The sequence below is a fragment of the Rhagoletis pomonella genome, unplaced genomic scaffold (assembly GCF_013731165.1).
Source record: "Rhagoletis pomonella isolate Grant_MI unplaced genomic scaffold, Rhpom_1.0 Rhpom_scaffold_00010, whole genome shotgun sequence".
Lineage (NCBI taxonomy): Eukaryota > Metazoa > Arthropoda > Insecta > Diptera > Tephritidae > Rhagoletis > Rhagoletis pomonella.
In genome coordinates this window covers 22,294,024-22,318,122 of record NW_023458564.1, presented here as the reverse complement: position 1 = coordinate 22,318,122, position 24,099 = coordinate 22,294,024, and the positions used below count along the sequence as shown (strand labels likewise).

The 24,099-nt window shown below is 36.1% G+C and overlaps 2 protein-coding genes across 9 annotated transcripts in view; both read left to right on the top strand.

The window, feature by feature from the left end:
• LOC118746549 (transcription initiation factor TFIID subunit 11-like) overlaps positions 1-15,708 on the top strand; it is a gene marked incomplete in the record, with an annotated part of 121,739 nt that extends 106,031 nt beyond the window's left edge. The window contains 1 exon segment of the mRNA XM_036480394.1: positions 14,043-15,708. Coding sequence (XP_036336287.1) covers positions 14,554-15,708 — 1,155 coding nt within the window.
• A 4,526-nt stretch (positions 15,709-20,234) lies between these two features.
• The window catches only part of LOC118746163, a 114,912-nt gene continuing 111,047 nt past the window's right edge, over positions 20,235-24,099 (top strand). For 7 of the 8 annotated variants that reach the window (XM_036479961.1, XM_036479960.1, XM_036479959.1 and 4 more), the window contains exon 1: positions 20,235-20,985. In XM_036479961.1, the coding sequence (XP_036335854.1) occupies positions 20,821-20,985 (165 nt within the window). In that variant the 5' untranslated portion in view covers positions 20,235-20,820. The remainder of the gene's footprint in view (positions 20,986-24,099) is intronic. The other variant, XM_036479957.1, reaches the window with a different exon arrangement.

Below are 24,099 nucleotides of genomic sequence, written 5' to 3'. Positions count from 1 at the left end.
AACACATACTCCAGTGGCTATTCAACTGTTAGTCACAACTCAATAAAGCGAATAGCTTTTGCCATACAAGATCGGCACGTTGAGTTCCGCAACATAAAAGCACTTTGGTAAACTAGTACTTGTTACTTGCAACATATGTGCATACATATATGCTCGTAGTAGGGTGAGCGACTGATTGATGATATTTAAAAAAAAACGGACAATATTCTTTTTTATAAACAAAGACGTTTTCTTAGTTAGCGAATTATGGTTTTTGTCATTTGTACATAAATGTGTACATATGGTGGTGGTGGAGGTGGCGCTGGAATCGAGTTATTACTACAAATCGTATTTATTGTCCGATTTCTGTCATATTTTGACGTAGAATACGTCTTAAGTTTCGATTATTTTTAGAGCTTCACAAAAACGCTTATTACACGAGAACTAATGAAGTGATTTCAAACAAAAGTTTGGCGTTTCAAAGATAAAATTCCAAACCTGTCGACAGACTCAACATCAATTCGGTTTGTGCCGTAGAAACAACGGTAAATATTGGCTTAATTCGGGGTCAGTTTTGAGCCTTTAAAGTGCTCTAGGAACTTATGATTTGCAGATATAACTTTCATTTTCGGGATGTAGGTTCTTTGAAGGAATAGAAATATTACCGCGTACAAATTTGATATAGATTCAACAAACATTGAGCATTTTAAGGAAAAAAATGGCTGAAAAATTTGCTAATTTTTTTTATTACCAAAATTCTCGAAAACCGCTCGAATGATTTTGTTTTTGTTTTCTTTAATCAAAAATTCAAGTTTTTTCCTTTCGACTGGTATATCTGAGCGTTCGTTCGATTTTACAAAATCAGGTATCAAGATAGAGGGCTTGGCCTGTGGATGTGCGATAACTTCTTATTTTTTCAACAAGAATTGCCACCTGATAAAACAATTAAATACAAATTAATTTTAAGTTAAATCAATTATTACACTATGAGTATCGATCAAAAAAGTTTTGAAAAGGCTTTATTTCTTAATTATATGTAGAACGGTTGCCACCTGTTTCAAAAAGCAAGTTCGACTTAAATAAAGGCAGAAAATTTAAATGTATGTATATCCTGATATGGATGTCAGACGAAAGAGGTTGTGCTTTGAAAATAGTTTGCAGATAGTTGCCACCTTGTTGTAAACCTCCAAAAAAGGTAGGTGACAATTTTGTAAATTTTAATTTTAATGCCGAAATGCATCTAGATGAGACATTGTTTTTCATATCGGACATCAAATTTGGTGTCACACTTTCGATTGGCTTAAATTTTTTTATGGGTTCTATACATGAAATAAGCTTAACACGTGTTCGATGAATTTTTTTTTAATTTTTTTCTCTACGGAGATATGATCCGTCAAAGGATGCACTTTTTCGTGATTCTGACTAATCATGTACTAATTCAAATCGTTATATTAAGGGTTCTGTGCATCGCAGATACTTCATCTTAACGTCATTTTAAAGCTAAAGAAACGGGCGTAACACTTCTATATATAAGATGGTCAAGATTGTCCCAAAGCTAACTTAGCTATTAACAGTTGAACTTTTTGAAGATAATTTGCGTAGTGAAGACCAGTAAATTAGGGATGTAAAATTATACCATCGTACTCCTTGTTTAATCTATATATATAAAAATATAATGTCTTTCGTATGAGGGCGATGCCTGACCTGCCTGAATCAAAGCTTTTTGTTGTTGTTGCCAAAAAATTAAGAAAGCTGAGACCTCACAATTTCACAATTTCATAGAGTTTTCCCTATATTGTATGTCACTATCAAACTTCTAGACCGATTTCGTACATATTTGGAACATATGTCAACAACTTGTTTGGAAATATTTCGACTAAAAATTTAATCGCTAGGTGGCGCTGGGGTCGCGACATTTAAAAAAAAATGTATTTATTTGCATATTTGGCTCATATTTGGAACATTTGTTAGCCAATTGAAAAGGAATATTTTCACTAAAAAATTACACGATAGGAGGCACTGGGATCGGGATATTCCTAATGTTCTTATACAGTGGGAGAATAATGTATATCTACACATATACATACGTCACAATAAAATGCTGAAAGCCCTTTTATGAGGGCACCAACAATGCTGGGGAACTGAAACTTAGAACGGATGCATAAGTTGTACATACCCTACCTATGACGAAAATTGGCAGGTGTTGGAAGAGGGGGCGTGGCACCTCCCATACAAACTTAACTGCTCATATCGCTTATGGCTGGAACCGCTTAAGCCAACGTGCTGAAATGTGACACAGCTATATATGTTATTAATACCGTGCTCCCGACGGAGAGTGGCAGGTATTGTGAAAGGGAGCGTGGTACCTCCCATACAAACTGAACTTTTCATAACGCTTATCCCTGGAACTGTTTAAGCCAGTGGTTGGCGTACTAACCATTCAAACGAATAAATAAGTGAGACTGTATGCGTTAGATACACTGCTCAGCTGCCGTTCCTCGTATACGTGTGAAACACACATGTGCTCAGAGAGCGCTCAGTGAGCTATGGCCTGCCGACCACTGGTTTAAGCTAACGTCCTGAAATTAGACACGTATCGTCGTTTAAAGTGCAAAACCGCGTATCAACAAAAAAGCAAAACCGCGTATCAGCAAAATGCAAAACCGCGTATGTGAAGTTGTAGAAATTATTTTCTAGAGCGTAAAACACTCATATTTCAAAATGGTTCTCTTTTTTTTTAAGCAATCGCATTTCTGGCTGTTATATTTCAGGACAAATGGTTAAGGACTGAGCCAAGAGGTTGTGTGAGCAAATACAATTTGTGGCAGCCAATGTCAGTTACGCGGTTTTGCAGAATGACGATACGCGGTTTTGTACTTCAAACGACGATATATAGACAAGCATCTTTCGACTGGAAACCATTTTCTCCTAGATTTCTAAGTCGCCTTGAGCGATTGTTATTTTCTTTTTGGGAAAGGGTAAAATTTTTTGGGAAAATTTTGAAGAATTTTTTTAAGTTTTGCATAAAGTATGAAATTATAATTTTTATGAGTTTCGTTATATATACAGGGTGTCCCAGAAGTAACGTGCCAAACTTTAGGGGAAGGTAGGTGGGGGGGGTGAGCTCCCTGATAAACAAAAAATTTTCAGGTAAAAGTGTCACCGTTTTTGAAATATTTAAATTTTTTCGAATTTAAAAAAAAATCGTGCCTTTTCATGTGTTTTCTTCAACTGCAACTACAAACCGGGCAATACTTAGTAAATTTTTTATGTAAAATACTTCCAGATAGTTGCCTTTCCATACTCAAATGCTATGTAGTTAAAATATATTAAGGAACCATCATAAAATTAGGACTATTTCTGGATTTTTAACTTTTTGATATTTTCTTCCCCAACTTTGACTATCTCGGGTGAAAAAAAATGTACTGAGCTATAACTTTACATTACATAAAAAAAATGCCCATTTCATAAAGATTTCAGAAAGGTGCCACACTTACTGTTTTGAATAGAAAAAAAAGTTATAGCCGCTTTTGTGGGTAAAGGACTGAGACACGCTAGAAAGTATTTAATAGATTTAAATTGAATTTGCTCTTGTTACCGTCAAATGACATGCTAAATAGTACAAAGGTACATTATTAGTTGCTTCTGACATTATTTTATGTTACTTACCGGAATTAGTGAAAGTGGATTTTGTGAAATTGGACCCTTCGAACATTGTGTTATTAATACTATGACAGAGAACACGCAGTATACGTCGCATGAATATGCGGATATTCACCTAATTTACGGTGAAGCTTGCTGTAATGCCAGAGCTGCTCAAAGACTCTATGCAGAGCGGTACCCCAATCGTCGACATCCGGGTCGTGAAGTATTCGCCCGGACCCATAGAGAAATATATGAAGGTAAGTGATTTTTATAACTTTCTTGTTTGCTTGCTTGTTAACTATCATTTTTCTCTTTTTTAAGGTCGCATACCTGGAAGGCGTGGCGGCGAAACAGGACGTCCTGCAACGGTAGATGGTGAAGCTGTGTTAGAGGAAGTGGAACTAGGTCCATCGACTTCAGTGAGAATGATGGAAAGACGGACGGGAATACCAAAAACTACAGTTCACAAAGCTTTACAAGACCATCGATTTCATCCATACCACATTCAACGTGTTCAGGCTCTACAAGAAAGAGATTACCTGTCGAGAGTTAGATTTTGCCGTGAAATCTTGCGAGTGCATGAGTCAGACCCCAACTTTTTTAATAAAATAATTTGGAGCGATGAATCATCATGCAAACGTGATGGTTATTTTAATTTACATAAGCTTCACAGTTGGCAGATAGACAATCCTCATGAAATGAGAGAAGATCGTTCGCCGTGCCGGTACAAAATAAATTTATGGTGCGGTATTTTTAATTGTCAGATATTGGGACCTGTGGAACTGCCGCCAACGCTCAAGTCTCACAGTTATTTAGAGTTCCTTCAGGAACGGCTTCCAACTCTTTTGGAAGATGTACCCTTAAACCTGCGGCGAAGACTATGGCTGCAAAATGACGGGTGCCCTGCTCACTACGGGCGTGAAGTAAGAGCTCATTTAGACGAAACTTATCCTCGCCGATGGATTGGAGTATACGGGCCAATCATGTGGCCCGCTCGATCGCCAGACCTGAATCTATTAGATTTTTTCTACTGGGGCTGTCTTAAGGACAAAATTTATTCAAAAACAATTCAAAACGAAGAGCATTTGCGGGAACAAATAAATGGAGCTACTGCTGAGATAGCCCAATTGAGTTTAAGATCTCTAAAAGCGTCTTTTCTTAGAAGGTGCCGAGCTTTTATTAGAGTAGAAGGTCGCCAATTTGAGCATATTTTATTAATAAATGAATAAATTTTTCTTCAAACAACTCATGTATATCTTATTTCACGTGAACCCATCCTTCACACAAAATATTGATAGATATAGCCCTTGTTATAGACTCTAGTCCGAATTCCGGTAAGTAACATAAAATAATGTCAGAAGCAAGTAATTATGTACCTTTGTACTATTTAGCATGTCATTTGACGGTAACAAGAGCAAATTCAATTTAAATCTATTAAATACATTCTAGTGTGTCTCAGTCCTTTACCAACAAAAGCGGCTATAACTTTTTTTTCTATTCAGAACAGTAAGTGTGGCACCTTTCTGAAATATTTATTAAATGAGCAATTTTTATGTAATGTAAAGTTATAGCTCAGTACATTTTTTTTCACCCGAGATAGTCAAAGTTGGGGAAGAAAATATCAAAAAGTTAAAAATCCAGAAATAGTCCTAATTTTATGATGGTTCCTTAATATATTTTAACTACATTGCATTTGAGTATGGAGGGGCAACTATCTGGAAGTATTTTACATAAAAAATTTACCAAGTATTGCCCGGTTTGTAGTTGCAGTTAAAGAAAACACATGAAAGGCACGATTTTTTTTAAATTCGAAAAAATGTAAATATTTCAAAAACGGTGACACTTTTACCTGAAAATTTTTTGTTTATCAGTGAGCGCACCCCCTCACCTACCTTCTCCTAAAGTTTGGCATGTTACTTCTGGGACACCCTGTATAATAAGCGAAGGCATTTTTTGTTCCGCATAAAAGATCTGTATCGTTCGCCCGATTTTCAAAAATGAGATGTCAAATTAAAGCGCTTGGTCTGTGGGTTTGTTTTAGCTCTTCGAAAAGAGTTGCCATCTTTTAAAAAATTAAATTCAAAATATTTAATAATCAAGGCCATCAAATCCGCACCGGTTCCAAAATGAGGTGTCAAACTAAAAGCCCTTACTTAGAAGGGTTGCCAATTGTTAAAACAATCAATTCGAATTAGTCCATCAGTTTATTGAAACACATGTATATCACAATGTCAGGTGAAAAATATTTAAGAAGATTTTAGTTTGAGAATACTTTTGAAAAGGAATTTCAAAAATGAGAGGTCAACTTAGAGACCTTAGCTTGTAGATGTATTATAGAGTTTTATGTTTTTAATGAAGAACTTTTTTCATTGGTATAGGGTGAGTTGAAATTCGACGAAAATAAAAACATGCACTATGCGAGACTGCTCTTCACTCAGAAACGGCTGTATAGTTTTGATGAAATATGGCTCTTGGGTTTATTATAACTCTGACTAACATTTGGAATATTCTCTAAGTTTTTGTAATTCCATTTAAGGCGTTTTAACGTCATACGGTTTCACTAGTTTCATTTATTTCATCAATTTAATTGAGTTACAATTTTTTAATTAGGTGCCATCTCAAAAATATTTTCAACAGTTATATTTCTTAAGCTTCTTTAATTTGATACCCACGTTGTCAATTTTATTTATCTTATCAATTTAACTGGGTTCAAATATGTAAATAGGTGGCAACCCTCCCAAAATTATTTCCAACAGTAATATATCTTAAACCTCATTAATCTGATACACAAATTGTAATATTTCATTTATTTTGTCAATTTAATTGAATTTAAAATTTTCAAATAGGTGACAACCCTCCAAAGTTTTGCATTATAAATGCTCCCGGTATTACACCGAACAATCCAGAAAAAAATTAGTCAAATATATTCAGGCGTTCTTCAGTTTTGGGGCCTGTTACAAACGAACACAAAATTTATATATATATATAGATAGATGGGAGGTGGCACGCCCCCTTTTCTCCATGAGTATGGAATTATTTCATTTGTCTATACCAATTTCCAGTACTCTACCACAAATATTTCAAGAGATATACAACATGAACATTTTAGTTAGTACGGGAGGTGCTACGCCCTCTTTTCCGAATTCGAGCAAACTTCGCCCAAACCATCTGCATAATAGCCCGAATGCGCCACATAAATCTGGTTGAATTCAGTGAAGCCGTTCTCAAGATATAAGCCAACGCCAAAAACGTGTACTTATTGTTATACGCAAGACACAGATGCCATGCCCCTTTTCCAAATTTTGGCAAACTTCACATAAAATATCTGCATGATAGCCCGAATACGCCGTATAAATTTGGTGGAATTCGGTGAAGCCGTTCTCCGTCCGTGTTTTTCAATTGTTGACCTGTGTTATTATTAAAAAAAAACTTTAAAAATATACATATTCACAAAAAAGCACTATAATCGTATGCAAATTACCTCATTACAAGAAACAAAAATAATAAGCTTCCATTTTCAAACAAAACTAAACTTAACCACAAACAATTCATACCTCCGCAGTTTTTGCAGTAAGTGTGTACATGTATTTTCGGTAAAGGTATGCCTTCATTGCAGAACATGTTTATACGAATGAATGCCGACAACCAAAAAAATCACTGATTTTCTTACTCATTCCACTATCAGTGATATGCGGCACAGTGAGGTAAAATTTTGGTGGCGCCTTGGTTGTGCCTAAGGGTACGTTCACACAGAAAGCGTAGCCGAGGCGAGCGAAGCTGTTCCGAGCTAAGTGAAGCTTTCAAATTGTTGTATCTATGTATATGAAAGTGTTCATACAGCAAGCTTTTTCAGAAGCATTTTGGAGCGGAAAGCAAAGAAGTTTTTGATTTTTAAATTTCTATTTAATTTTTGAGCTTCATGACGCTGCCTCAAACAAGATATAAAAATAATCACACAAAATCAAATTTTACAACTAAACTTTTGAATAAAATTCAACAAATATTTTTTACGCTGTTCATTGAGATAATTTGTGTGGTATCTTTCCAGCCGAGTCCATCAGAAAAGCTACGCTTCGCTTCATGCCGTGTGAACACCAGCAGCTTCACACTGCTTCTCTCGACGCCGCTCGGCTTTCTGAGTGAACGCACCCTAACTCCACAAACAATCAAAAAAGTCAAATGCGAGCAAAACTTAATGAAAAACCAAAGTCGGGGCAGCCAAAACAAAAAAAAATCAAAGAAAAAATATCATAAATTGGCTGGCAGGATTATGAGAGTATTGCGGTGTCGTTTGTGGCTGGTAAAATGCTTTCATGTGGGGCGTATGAGTAATATATTGGGTTGTTTATTCTTATGCATGTGTATAAAAAAGTACTTACATAGGTACATATTTATAAAACAAGCATACCAGTACTTCAGGTAGGGTTGGTAAGGGCATTGTAAATAAGAATAAATACGGCAATAGTAAATGTCGTTGAACATGATTTTGGGACTGATACCCAACCGTATCACTGGCACAGCTGTGCATATGTACGTACTACATACACACATATGTATGTATGCCCGTTCACATGTGCATGAAGGCATACTCAATTTATTTTCTAAAAGTGATTTTAAATTTACCTAAGCACTGTAATTATGTCACTAAGGCCAGAAATTGATTATCGATTGGTGCATTGAAGAATTATTAAAACTAGTATCGCCCCGTTGTCGAAACTCGACCACCTCACTTTTTCTTACATTTTCACTTTGTTTGTGACGTTTTTTAGGTCCATATTATTTGGGGGAGTGATATTTTGTCCGTTAAATAATTTTATAATTCATAGGAATAGCAGGGAGGAATAGTTTGTATGGGATTTCGTTAGCGTATTTACTATATATAAGATAGTACTGATGTTAGTAACACGTATTTGGATTTTGAAGCAAATCCGACCATATATGAAACTTTTCAGAACAAATCGACTCCTGTCTTCTAATATTCCTAAAGCAGGGTCTTTAATTGCCAGATTTAAGCAGAAAAACATCCTGGAGAGCATAGAAAGTATAAATCATATATCTAAAGTAAAAAAAGCGGGAGCGAAGATTTATTTCTCTTGTTCCTCGCTTTCAATCAAAATGAGGAATATAGTCAAAACGAACAAAAGGTAAAAATTTCAATATTCCACAAATTTATCGATGCTCTAAGCGAATTTATAATTCAATCGATGAATTCGAAAACCGTATAGGTTATAATTTAACATTTTGAAGTAAGATAGTAATTTTGTTTAAAGCTCGTCTCTTCATCGACTGAGATTAAAAACCGTACTAGAAACTTAACTGTTAACATACCAAAGCTGATTGCACCAGCGAGGAATGAGGAGCAAAATCTTATACGGCCGTGACTTTTACGGTTGTTGAACTCAACAAATAAATAGTGCCACTATAGCTAGCACCACTGAACAAGTATATATTTATATACATATATAAGAGAAATTACCAAGTAAGCGGTGTTTCCTCTTAGCGTTACAGACTACCAAGAGATTAAAAAAATCTGTTATTATTTTTCAATAACAGGCCAGAAAGGACTTTCAGGAAAAGGCAAAGCAAATCCGATACAAATGTGATAGATGTGTCAAACTATAGGCAGTTCCTGTATGAAAGTTCAAGAAAAATAGCCAAAAGTGGTCAAAATGTCACTTAACTTCATCAGCTGACCAGAAGTGCCTATATTTACAATCCATTGCTGAATATGTAGGCTGCACGCTTCATAGGATTAAGTTGTGTGTAAATTTTAGTCAAACAAAATAGTTCAACCATCTTCTACAGTTACCGACGAAACTTCTCTTTTCTTCGTTTATGGTTGATGTCTACGTGAATACGTCAGATCGTGGGTACAATATATCTACTATTACTAAACTTCCTGACACATTGGTTTCTTGAGGCCGGATATCTACACAACAGATGACTATACGCCGCATTGATATTCTTATTTATTGAATTCGTATGAACTGCATGCATACATACAAATGTATAACGGCAACAAGGTTAATTATAACATTGATCCGATTAATAATGCTTACACAAATTTGAGTAAACTCGTGCGGTCATATTATATATGTACATTACACATATGGGTCATTCCACGTCAAAACGCATGCGGTTCTGCCCAAAAATGGTGGAGACCTATAGCTATTTTTAAAAGGGGAAAAGTTTTTTTTTTTATGTAGAATCGAAAGTTATTTGGCGCTTATAAAAAAAAAGAAATTTTTGGAACTGGATCACCATTTACCAACCAGTTTCCAGAATAATTTCCTATGAATCGTTTATGAAAATTCAGATAAGCGACGAAAACCTTAACTTAAGATGATATATGGAGATATGTTTTTGGGGTCACTAAATCCGAATCTGAAGTTAAAGCTTAAACAGACGGCAGCGTTGATCCGGACTAACTCGGACTTAATCCGGATTAACTGCAGTTAATTCGCGAGTTGATCCAAATCAACGCTGCCGTCTGTTTATGCTTTTACATAGGAAAAATTAACAAATGGCGGATCCGATATGGCGGCAAAAAAAGTTAAAATCAGTTAGATTCACTTACAACTTTACAATCGAGGGATCTTTAGGTAGGTAATTAAGAATCTGTAATCAGATTTCAAATGCTCAAAATGGCGTTTCCATATTCGATCTACCATTTATGACGCAAAAGTTAAAATCGAACGATCATACCTACATGGCGTATGAGCAACATTCTCATCTCGACTCAGTAACTCATACGCCACGTGCGCATGTACGATTTTTACTTTTTCTCGTTTTGACGTGGAATGACCCATATACAAATATAATTTCGTACCTATAGAAAATTCAGGTTCATATCTATGTACATAAGTACTACATATTATACTACACACATACTACTTGCTTTAGGTCTGCAATGTTAAAACTAAAGATTCTGAATTATGTAAACTCTGGGTTATTGCGAAACTTTTTCGAAAGCTAATCAATAGTGTTTTACATTAGTAATACATTATTTTTTGAATTCCAAGCTCCGTCTCGTGATTTGCAAGGTTAAGAAGCGAGTTTCACTTTACTTTAAGCTAATTAAAAAAATTTGTCAAATGGGTAAAAAGGAAATTAATTAATTTATATCTCGCCTCTCATTATAGAACACAATACCTTGCGACAAAAACTATAAAGTTGCAAAACACATGAATCAATCAATCGTGAAACAAGGGACCAAATACGTACATGTAGTATACTACTTTTTTAGTTTTCTTTAGGGATTTTGAAATTTCGAGGATATTATTGACTCTTAAAAATATTAAAAAAAAAAAATCAGTGCAATGTAGAATCACAACATGGGTACCAAAAACAAAAAAAAAATGGTTCACAAGGACGAACAGGTACTCAAAATTCCCTTTTAATTTTTTTTTTTTTATATTTTGTAAGTTAGAATAAAGAAATTTGATGATATGGTCGTGTATATATTAGTCCTAACAATTTTCAAAGACATGCCAGGAAGAAGCGCATTTTCGTAACCCATGCGGCCATGTGCACTTAGAATTTGTATCCTTTTAAATTCTTCAATTTTCGTTTTTTTTATATCCATGCAATTTCATCTTATCGCGCACTTTGCAAATATAAGTATTTGATTTTCGATTTTCTTAATTTTTCGATTTTAAGCTTTTTTTGCGTACATATGGTAGATAATTTTTCGAATAATGGAAAAATCACACCAAAAATTGGGAGAAAATAAATTATTTAAACCTATATACGTAATTTTTTTTATTATAAACATTGTTTATCTCAGAGGGGAAGCAGAAAAAAAAATTAAACCAAAATTCATCACTCTATTGATTGGGCCCATATAATTTGCGGGTTGTAGACATTATAGCGATCCAATTTCCATATTCTATATTTACGTTTTTCTAACAAAGGGAGAGTACTTCATTGCACTGTAGTTCAGTAATCTAAACAAATTATTCTATATAGTTTCTCATCTTTCTTATTGAAGACTTTTGAGAGACTCATTGACCTGCACATAAGAAACAGGATTCCTCGATAGCGTTTTAGCCCCTCTCAGTACGCCTACCTGAAAGGTAGATCCGTGGAATATGCCCTGCACTCAATCGTCAAAATTATAGAGGAGTCTCTTAAAAACAATGATTTTGTAGTGGGTACCTTCCTTGATATCGAGGGGGCTTTCAATAATGTCCTTCCCGGGGCGATAATAAGAGCCCTTACTAAGCTCGGAGTCGAGAGCTACCTAGTAAGGCTCATCTCACACATGCTGCACTACAGAACTGTCACAGCGGAATGGGGCAACGCCTCTGAGCAGCGTAAAGTTAGCAGAGGCAATCCGCAGGGAGGCGTCCTTTCACCCTTCCTCTGGATAGTCGTGATAAACGACGTCCTGGAGGAATTGGAAAGGACTGGATGCCGGGTTATTGCCTACGCGGATGACGTGGCACTCATCGTCAGAGGAAAGTTCTTGAACACTCTGTACGATCTTATGCTAGGGTACCTAAACAGGGTCACAAATTGGTCCGCTAGCTGCGGGCTTGCTGTCAATCCTGGAAAGACGGAGCTCATTCTTTTTACCAGGAGGTACAAAAAGCCTCAGGCCCAGCTCCCCTCGATAGGGGGTGTTCCACTTGTCCTCTCTGACAGGGTAAAATTCTTGGGCGTGATCCTGGACGGGAAGTTGTCATGGAAACCTTATATCGAGGAACGAGTGAGGAAGGCATCGGTGGCCCTCTACTGCAGCAAGAATGCCTTAGGGAAGAGATGGGGCCTTTCCCCAAAAGTTATGCACTGGCTATATGAAACCATAATTAAACCAATAATGTTGTATGGGGTCATCGTCTGGTGGAGTTCACTGGAAAAGACCACTCATGTCAAAAAGCTAGAGCGCGTGCAAAGGGCAGCCCTCGTTGGGATCAGCGGGGCGCTCCGAATCACTTCAACCTTATCGCTGAATGCTATGCTCAATGTCGCACCTGTCGACATTTCGGACAAAGTAGCGGCGGTTCGCTCAGCCATTAGGCTCAAAAGTTCTGCGTTCTCTTTCAATCCAGCGCACGGGCACTCGACGATTCCCGAAAGCTTCGACTTCGTGCCGAAAGAAATGGACCGGAGTCACCGGAGGCTGGCCCCTAAAGGATACTTCTCCACGCACATCCCCTCAAGGGATGAATGGAAGAAGGGTAGTCTCTGGAAAAGAGGTCCAATAAACATCTTTACGGACGGATCGAAGCTGGAAGAGAGAGTTGGAGGAGGTGTCTACTGTCAGGAACTCTCAGTAGATCTTACTTTCAGACTGCCGGATCTCTGCAGCGTCTTTCAGGCAGAGGTGGCCGCTATAAAAGAGGCAGCCGATTGGCTATGCATCAATGTACTGTCAACAAGGAGGGTAAATATATACACTGATAGCCAAGCGGAAATCAGGGCACTGGGATCGCTAATGGTGTGTTCAAAACTGGTTGGGGAATGCCTGGCTTCTCTCTCAACTGCCTCGGAATACTTCCAGATCAAACTGATCTGGGTCCCGGGGCACAGTGATATCGCGGGAAACTGCAGGGCTGATGAACTGGCCAGGCAGGGCACCCTTGAGGCCATCACCTCGGGCAGGGAGGACCTTGGAGTTCCGTTGGCAACCTGCGGCTTGCTTTTGGACAGATGGGCTTACGGTCGGCTCAGCGAGCGCTGGGAAAAAACCCCGACTTGCAAAGTTGCAAGGTCCTTCTGGCCGGTTGTGGACCGCAGGCGGTCAAGGGAGCTACTGCAGCTGGCTAAGCGTACGCTCTCGATTTTCACAGGCGTACTGACCGGACACTGTCCAACGGGAACAAACGCGGTGCGACTCAATATCGTCACGGATCCCTACTGCCGCAGTTGCCTGGAAGACGAGGTGGAATCATCTCATCACTTCCTACTCAACTGCCCGGCATTCGCTAGATTACGGTTCAAGCATCTCGGTGCGCATTTCATCGACTCTCCCGAGGGACTCTCCGGCGTAGACATCAGCTGTTTGAAGAACTTTATTATGAGCACCCAGCGCTTCTTGTAATTTTTACGCAGTTACCGTTCAAACGAATTTCTCCCTTATATAATGTGGTATCACAATGGACAACCAAATGTCTAAGTGAGTCCCCTTTGCGGGTCTGCCACCGTAACCTAACCAAACCTATATATATACTTTCATAAATACTAAAGGGCGCAACGCGAACTAAAGGCCGCAGCGAGCGGAATCTAGTATTTATTATTTTAATACAAATAAACATACATATGTGAATGATTTTATTCTTAGTACCAATGATTTTTTAACCACAACACCAATTATTTTTTCAATTTCAGTTTTGTGGACCAATTTAAAATTTAAAAAGGATATTTATGTGCCAATCAACCTTTTCGGAAAAAAATCTTCAAACAACTTTTATTCTACATTCGCAAGTACAATCTGAATTTAAAAATATTTTTGGTTGCCAAAATCATATACCTGTCAGAATATCTGATACAAAACTGTGCCATAACTACGACGCCAATAAAAATGTTGAACATTTTGCCAAGAGCCAATTGAGTTACCTGACAATGAAGATTGCACATAAAAGTTATAAAGCAGCGGCGGCAATAGACAAACAAAAGTAGTCCAATATCTTTGATATAAAGGAAACTGAGTTATATAGAAAGCCAACAGTTATTTATTTGCAAAGCTGATAGATAGCAAATAACATAAATCCAGAAATTTGTCTGGTAAAAGTGAATATACAGACCAGTAAACAAGTATATACACAATCCATACACATGCAATAGCAGCAGTTTTAACAACAAAAATATCAAGCCTTATGCGGCATATACTTATCAACGTACACGCGCTTCTACATAAACACATTTACACCCACATTCACTGCAAAGTTGTTTTGCCATATTGACGAGTGACCAACGCCAGCACCTATGGGCAAGTGTGTGTCAAAGCATCCCTCTGTACTAACAATCGCATTATCCGAAACGGACTTGGCCGCAGCAAATCAAATTTGGAGTAAATTTGCTGAAAGCACCGAATACATCGCGCTCAAGGACGAGCATGGAAATCAATTATGTGAATATTACTATGCGAGCGGCAAGAAGAAAAAGCCGAAAGCAAAGTCGAAGAAGAAGGCGCAGGCCAAGTCAAAAGGAGTCACACCACAGTCGTCAAAGTCAACGGATGAGGATAATGATGCGAAGGCTACAGTTGTCGGCGCCACACAGTCGGCTAAGCAAAATCAACATTCAAATGAAAGTCAGAATCCAGAGGCGAATCAGAGCCATCAGAAGAGTCAAAACAAAAAACGATCGAAAACTGTGGAAAAACAATCAACAACAACGCAACAAAGCAATGAAAACAAATCAAACCAATGGACAGCAAACATTGTGGCAACAACAAATATTACAAGTAGCACAGTAGCGAATTGCAGTGCCATAGAAAGTGAGGCAGAAAAGTTGCGGCAAGATTGTGTTACTTCAGTTGAAATTACTAATGTTGTTGATGACGTAAGGACGGGCACGGTAATGTATGCCAATGTAAGTCACTGCGATTATTGTACCATTGTTAGCACCACAGACGACGATGACGACGGCGACGACGATGACGACGGCGACGGCGATGGCGACTATGACAACGACGCTGAAGGAGATGAGGAGAGCGTTGAGAACGAGCAACTATTTGAGAGACGCCACCTCTATAATGTGGCTACTGAGGTTATTCTAGTTGACAACACTCATATAACTACCGTTGATGCTCATAAAAATCAACAACATTGTTTGGCTCATATTCAGTTGCAACCAGAGGAGCAGAATGATGGCGACAAGACTGCCACTGACACAAATAATAATGCCAAAATAACGGTGGAGAAGTGCGAAGAGCTTCACCTAAAGCAGCAGCCTGCGCAATTAATAAACGCTGCAGAGTGGAAAGTCAATATTGGTGTCGAAAATGCGACTGAAGTTGCTGCAGACAGCGGGGATGGTGAAAGGTTAAACGACAGCAATCACTTTGCGGTGGTATGCCATGATGTTACAGAGGTGAGTGACAATGCGCGTAGTTTTAATATGCATAACTTGTATTAGTCGAGAACTTTTTGTTATAAAATTCTTGCAATTTCTTACTTTGCTTGCATACCTTGGTATTTTTTTTGCGTTCACAGTTTGTTTGAATTCGCCACTAAGATTACCTTTTATTACTGTGAAATGCTTTTGGCTTCGGTGAGCAAAAGTTTAGATCCGGTGGCAATATTGCATGCGCATTGTTTTTTAGATGTATGCTGTAAGCTTATTATTATTACATTCAATTTGATTATATACTCTTTGCTTTGCTTATGCTATCTCAAATTATGAATGGACATACGTCACACAAAATATTAACTCAAGCGAGTACTACTAAAAATCAATGCTCTGCATTTCACAGTTGCTTTTTTATAGTTCGGAGATACAAAACAAAAATGTCTGGATATTCTAAAAGTTTCCAAATAACAGCAAGCATCTCTGCACACTCAGCTACTGCTGTTCTGTAAACTTGCCCTCAAATGTTCAACTTGAATAAATTTTCTTCGTCGTTTGATTTTATTCTTCACTTCACAGATGATTCTTCGTAATTAAGAAACACCAAAAAAAAAATAATTACAAATTATATATTGCCTCTGACGACATACGAACCCGAACCTTCACTCCGATAAAACTCCGGAGTGAAATGTCATGAGATCTACCTTTTACCTTGAATTTGAAGGTCAAAAGGTCAAGGTATTTATGTCTGTATATTTCTCAAACTCTGCATTAGAACAGCTACAAAATGGCATTCGAGTCATTTCGCTATCTGTTTTGGATCAACAAATTTTCCTTTTTGTCCAAAACTTTTCCCCCAATCCTCCATAGTGCGCCGCACAGTGGTCCAAAACTGGAATTTACTGTCCAAAATAGTCCAGAGCCTTAACCGATTTGATTAACTTTTTTTCTTTTTGAAAGATAATCTTATATATATTCATCTATATTCAACATTAAACCCCAGAAACTAATTCAGATTCACCTTCAGCAAAATCAAAAGGAGTACGATTAGTTTCAGCTAAACAAATACAAAATCAAACCAAACTAATAGGCAATAAAACAACAACAAATCAAATATAATATTGAAAATAATAAAAATCGAATATATTATAACTTCCAATTAAAAAAAAACAAAAGATAATAAAATTAAAGCTATTCTATCTTCATAAGAAATAGTTTGAGCAACAGCACGCAATCCCCCTAATAGAGCATAATTAGAATTAGAAGACCAACCAGCAATTATAACTGTATAAATACCTAAACTAGTAGAACACAAAAAAAAAGATAATAATCCTAAATTAAAAGAAAGTAATTTAACAAATAAAGGAATACACATTCAAACAATTAAAGAAATAAATAAAGAAAAACTAATAAGATATATAATTTGATAAAAGAGGATAAGTTTGTTCTTTAGTAAATAACTTAATTGCATAACATATAGGTTGAGGAATTCCTATTAACCCATCTTTATCAGGCCCTTTCCGAATTTGAATATAACCTAATACATTCCGTTCTAAAAGAGTTAAAAAAGCTACTCTAACTAAAACACAAATTACCAAAATTTGTCGAAATATTAAAGTTTTAAGCATTTCTGAAATTTACCGTTATATGAAAGGCGGCCTCAATTTTAGTCCGATTTCAATAATTTTCAACGCATTGCTTTTATGTGACAAGCTCAATAACTGTGCCGTGTTTGGTACAAATTGGTAGACCGGTTAGCGAGATACATATATGTGATCATAAGTGGGCGGTGCCACGCCCATTTTCCAAAATTTTATCATAAACGTATTTCTTGGTAAAGAATTGTTGCAAGCATCAATTTTGAATAAATTAGCTTTAATGTTTACTGATTTATCGAAGATTTTGTATTTCTCTAAATTACCGTGATATGGGATGTGGGCGTGGTTATTGTCCGATTTTAAAAATTTTCGGCCATTTGGTATGCTGTATCAAAGCCAACAACTGTGGCAAGTTTGGAAGAAATTGATGCAGCAGTTACCAAGATATACACATGCAACCATAAGTGGGCGTGGCTACGCCCATTTTCCAAAAATTTATAATACTCTTACTTTTCGTCTAAAACTTATTGTAAATATCAATTTTGGGTGAATAATCTTCAGTAGTTACTAAAATATCGCAGTTTTCGTATTTCTGAAAATTACCGTTATATGGGAAGTGAGCGTGGTTACTGTCCGATTTCGCCCATTTTCAATACCAACCTACCGACACAATGTTATTGTACATGGAAACAGTAACCTCGGTAAAGATGTTTAACTGCCCTGTAGGGAAACGAACTAGTGCGGAACTGGTTCGGTTCTAGTGGGTTTGGAACCATGACTAGTACGCGTTAATTCTCTTTTGCATGCTAGCGACTGGCGAATTTAACATTGCGATGTCCAAGGAAGTGTCAATTGTCCCCCGTTGCATCCCTTTGGCTCTAGTTCCGAACCAGTTCTAAATTCGACAGATAAGATCTAGTTCGTTTTGCATCCCTTTGGCTCTAGTTCCGAACCAGTTCTAAATTCGACAGATAAGATCTAGTTCGTTCTGCATCCCCTTTTCTTTAGTTCCAAACCAGTTCCTAATTCGATCTGCATCCATTTTTTATAGTTCCCAACCTGTTATAAATTCGTCACCTTCTAATCAGGCTTGTCAAAACATTTCTCTTCTATATTAAATACGATCGTTTAAAGGAAGGACGATACAATCACAAATGTTTAAACGCATTTATTAAAAATTTATAAACCACATTAGTAGTAGTAGTAGTATTAAACTTAAGTAGTAAGTAAAAAACAAAAGTGCGTTCTGCTTAAAAGTAAAAATATTAGTTCACTTTGTCTTACTTGTCTAAATTTAGGCATATTGATTTTTAAGTAAATTCAGTTCTTTTTAAGCTTATATGTATATGAAGCACTTCGAAAGTTTTTGTCGTACTTTGCTTAAAAAAGATATACCGTCAGTCAATAAAGTTTAGGTAGAGTGAAGCTATTTTTTAAATATTTTATTTTTCCCAAATTTTTTATAAAAATATGGTTAATTCTACAGCAAAAACCCCCAAAATCAGAGTTCCAAGCCTTATGCAAAATTAAAGAAAACTGCGAATTTCCATCCAAGTATTGCAATTTGCACTCTTTAGCAAAAAATTAAGCACTCAGTTATTAGCCCATTCAATTTTAGTATAACAAAGTGCAAGTTTGAGGTAGCTAGGACTTACCATTGATATTTAGCAATTATTTTTTTTTTTTGTTGTTTGGTAAGTCCTAGCTTCCTCACACTTTCACTTCATTATACTAAAATTGAATGGGCTAAAAAACTTCTTCTAGAGAGCGTAAATAGAAAGTGAATTATTTTTATGAAATTTTGCTGAATTTTCTTAAATTTTGCACAAGGTTTGGAACTCTGATTTTTGGGGATTTTGTTGTAGAATTGACCATATTTTTATAAAAAATTACCGAAAACTAAAATATTAAAAAAATAGTTGCCCGTATTGTAAAAAATTCGTTGTACCTAAACTTTATTGACTGACTGTATTAAGGTAGCTGTGGTGGATCGCATAAAAAACTTGGCTTGCATTTTTAAATAAATTTAGTGAGAAAGTGGTAATTATTTTGGCACTTTTTTTTAAATGCCTCTTTTTCTGCAACTGCATTGCCTTTCTCAATTGTCCTTCAGGATCTTGGCCTTTGTTTATGGAATCACTAAGTATAATGATTATTAAGCAACTCAAAAACTATACCAGCGTGATAACCGACGTATCCTTTTGAGAGGTAGCCGCACCCTTATAAAAGGAATAAGACCCAAACTTTTCAGGTAAAAATTTCAGTAGGTTGCGTCTTTATGGCCTTTTCAATTTTATAAATTATCATTATTTTCAAGTGGAAAAATAAAATTGAAAATTAATGATAATCTCTGCGCGAAAAAATAAAAATCATAAAATAATCATTATTTGTAATCCCAAAAAAAAATCAAATAATAATTATTTCCGTTTGAGCGAAAAAATAAAACTCAATAATAATTCATAAAATAAAGATTTAATGCTGATTTAAATTATTTTACTCATAAAGATTACCTTCCCTGCTTTTAAAATTTAAAATAGAATAGTTTAGTGAAAGTACCACATTTCACTGCTTTTGGTTTGGTGCGGAACTAGTTACTATCGGACTGGTTCGTTTTTGGCAAAAAAGAACTAGTACTGAACTAGAAGTCTGGTTCACTAGTTCGTGTTTTCTCTACAGGGTGGGGATTAGTGTTAACCGGAGATAGTGAAAACGGTCCTAAACCTTATCCGAGCACACCGTCCAAAATTTAATAACGAATAGTCTGCTTTCAACCACCTTGCAAGCTAATAAATCCACCCTATAACATGGTCAGGAAAATGACGACAGGTGGCACTACGGCGGCAGGAAAATGCCAAGGCAACAACCATCGGTTGACACCGAAGCGAAAATTTACCAAAACAAGCAATGTCATTTTTTCCAGCAACGCGCATGCCCATGCCCAACATGAGATCCACAGAAAAGGCAAACAAAACCACAGGCAATGGGAAACGAAAGGAAAATTCGTAGACTTTTCGCTGCCATAAACATTTCCGTTGTGTCGCTGAAATTAACGGCAGCAAGATTGTGAAAATAAAAATTTATAAAAAAGTGAACGAATTTGAATAGGAGAATTGCTAGTTATTTATAGAGGAGAAAAGTGCATCCTGTGGTAATCGCAAAAGTGGTGGAAAGTTGGTCAAAAAGTACTTGAAAAGGTTGAGCCTCAAGGAGAGCAATTATTTTCAAGGACTTTCGCCGAAACACTGCACTAAAGCATTGTGTGAGGTGCAGTTTTCAAAGTGAAAATTGAATATGTATTCGCTTGCAATGTACACAATTTGCAAAATGTTCAGTATACATATATGAAAGCGAAGCAACAGAAATGTTTTGGAAGTTTTAGTTACTTGCACAATAAAGTGTTTTGCTTTTCGAGAACATACTACTTAAGACTAAAATTTTGTAGCAAATCTCAATTAAACATTGTGTGTGCGTGTGTGAAGCTAAGAAAAGTACTCAAACACGGCGACTCAAAGCACTGCTAGCCAGCAGACGACAGCCCACCCACTACCCTGGGGGCTAACGCACTGAAAGGCCAGCATTCAAGATGGATGAATGCGAGAACCTCGTCATAAATCTAGAAGACGCAGTCGAGACATACGAGGACCTCGCCGACAACGACGACATACTACAACAACAGCAACAAATAATCAATGATAACGACGCTGAAGTCATTCAATTGACGCAGGCATTAACCGAAGGCGATATAATGGTAAAGAATACGATTAGGCAGGAAAGCATCATATATGTAGTAATTTAAAGCACTTTCGATTGTATCCAATTTCAAAGAAGGACTTGAGTTAATTATAACTACAAACACGCACACAAACTAAAAATTTGTGCTGCTTTTCCAACTAAATTTTGCCATTCAGCAGCAGCACCGTACACTGGTATACACATATTTCCCCCATTCGAGTTTCACAGTCACTTTGTGGACGCTAAATGTTGGAAAATTTTTCCTTTGCCAGCTTTGAGGCGCAGCAACGTGTGGCATGTGGTATGCATGTGTGGAATATGATTTGCGGTGTCAAACTTTATTGCATTTTTTGTATTTGTTTGCTTGGCATGAATTCACTCTCTGTCGGTTGTAAATCATAAATAAGTATCCATTTGTTAAGAAGCATCTGCACTCAAGCGTGCAACTATATAAAAATATCTAAATACGCACATACATACGTACATACATGCACAACATTTCGCCTATTTTGTTCCGTGTTGCATGCTTCGTTTTTCTATGATTCATCGTTTTTACGATAATTGACGTATTGATGCATGCCACACGCTGGCATTACCACCACTAAACACACAAATCTAGTATAACTACCCTAACTGCAAATGGTTTGCGAAAATAAAACTTCTGAGCAAAAGAGTACATACAAAGTTACATATACATATTTGCAAAAATCGCACACCTAGATCTAAATACCCTGCCGAAAGCAAGTGTTTGTTTTTTTTAAATCAACTAATTGAAAGACTAATTTGAGAAAAATGCTGTGAGTAAATGTTTCGAGTTTTGATACTCTTCCCACTCAAAGAAACAATTTGTGTCTTGAAAGTATGAAAAAGCATCTGTGAAGTGCAGAACGAAACCGTATACAAAAGAAACATATTGACTATGGAGTTTTTTAAGAAAAATGCATTTTAAAGTAGTTAAAAATATATGCAGGAAAAGGCAATTGACTGCTTCCTAGGACATCGCCATGATACCAAGTAATTTGGGTATCGATACTTTTGAACCGAGTACTTAGTAGGTATCGGAAGAAATTATTTGTATCGAAACCCGATTCAGTGTCAATTTTATTCCCGGAATTTTATTTTTTAATCTAATTACACTGGGTTACAAATTTTAGTTTGGCTTTTGTTCTCCAGACGCCACTAACTCAGAAACTATCAGGCCTATAGAAAAGTAATGTATGTATAGAATATGGAGAATTTCATTGGTTTACGATTGTTCATTTGGTTCAAACGGTAATTGCAAATATACCGAAAACGTGTTCATAGAAAAAAAAATTAACTTGATTTTCTGAATGATCGAGCGATTCTACATGAGAATTGGATAGCGGCAACCATAGAACATTTTTGCTGTAAACCAGTGTTATTATTGTAAATAGTTAAAAATTGTTGGCAGAAAATGCAAGCACCCAAATTCATAAAAAAATAAAGAACGCTTTAACTGCTTTATAAATCGAAAATTTGTATGAAAATGTCACTTTATAGAGCTCTATAAATCCAATTTAAATTTTATGAATATGGTCATAAGTCTTTTATTTCGCAACGGAAACTTCTGCAAAATTCCTTAAGTAAATATTTTGAAAGGTTTTTTTCCTCCCCTGAAAATTTTCTACAAATGGACTAAGCAACTTTTCACTCTAAACTGGCGATGTGAATGCATACACTACACTATAACTTTGTCCTCCAAATACATATTGTCAACATGATTACTTCTTTGACCATTATTTTGTATGAAATAAATTATAAAATAATTGCTTTTGATTTCAATCGCCTCCTCTTTGTACAAAATAAATATTTATGTTTGTATGTATAACAAATAAAATACGCACATACATAAAAAATAAGCAAATTCTGTGGCATAAAAAAAAAACTTATTGGATTTTGCACCTTTTTTATTCGTTTTTTGGGGGCCATCCTAATAAAACATGTTCTAACACTTACGCGTTTTTCTTAAAAAGATTAAGTACCATTTGTCTAAAATCAAAAATGATAGAATTCATAGATATGTCATAACGTTTTTTTATACAAGCAATTTTTATATATGTATGCATGTAGGTACACATATCGATATAAGTAGGTATCCCGATATGTAGCCCGATACTTTCTTTCGATGGTATTTACAAGTACAGGTATCGATACTTCCATGGTATCGTTTTACCCTAGATCTAAAACGAGCTAACTCAAAATTCATAGAGGGAAATTTTACTGCTTGTGGATCGTACAGATTCAACGCAATTAGTGCAAAAAACAGGTATAGGAAACAAATTATTTTCATTACTTGTATATCGCCCAAAATAATTTTTGAGTTGATCGCACTTTAGATCTAGGTGTGCGATATGTACATGTGCCCAAAAAACTGTGGGTCAAAGGTTTAAACCTATATAATTTTTCTCCAAGGGCTGATCCTTGTTTTTTTTTATTTATTTTTTTTTTAAATAGAACACTAAAACAGAACTGGATGTCGAAATATTCATTATTACCCGAAAAAACAATATCTGAAATTTATTTCATTTAAATGTTTAATGTTCAAATTTTTAACAGTGGATTGTAGGTATTGCTCTGTTGTCTCATATTTAGTGTAAGTTCTACCTGTTGTCTCATATTCAATGTAAGCTCTATTGTATTTTGTACCTATATTTGTTGTACTAAAAAAGAATGCAATTCTTACTGTACTAATATCACCATTTTGGTAATAAATGAAGTGAAATGAAATGTCGGCCTCGACTACGCTGTAGGCGCTCCATTCGGAAGGTCCAATTTTCAATAACTTTTCCAACAATGCGCGAATTATGCGAATAATGTTGACTTCCAAGTTTTGAATCATATCGACGAAGACTTTTGACTTCACATAACTCCAAAGAAAAATATGCAGAGGTATGGCATCACACAGGAGTCATTTGACCCATTTTCATATGCGACTGACTATATTTATTTAGCCAGTCATTTTTCTAGATTAGTATACTGCGCCTTTTTTGTAAATGCTTAAAATTTAAATTGCACGCATTCCAATTTTTTGCTGAAGTTAAAATATTGCTGATTTTGAAATATAAATAAATAGTACTACTACCCAAAAAGAGGGTTTGGGGTCATTTGA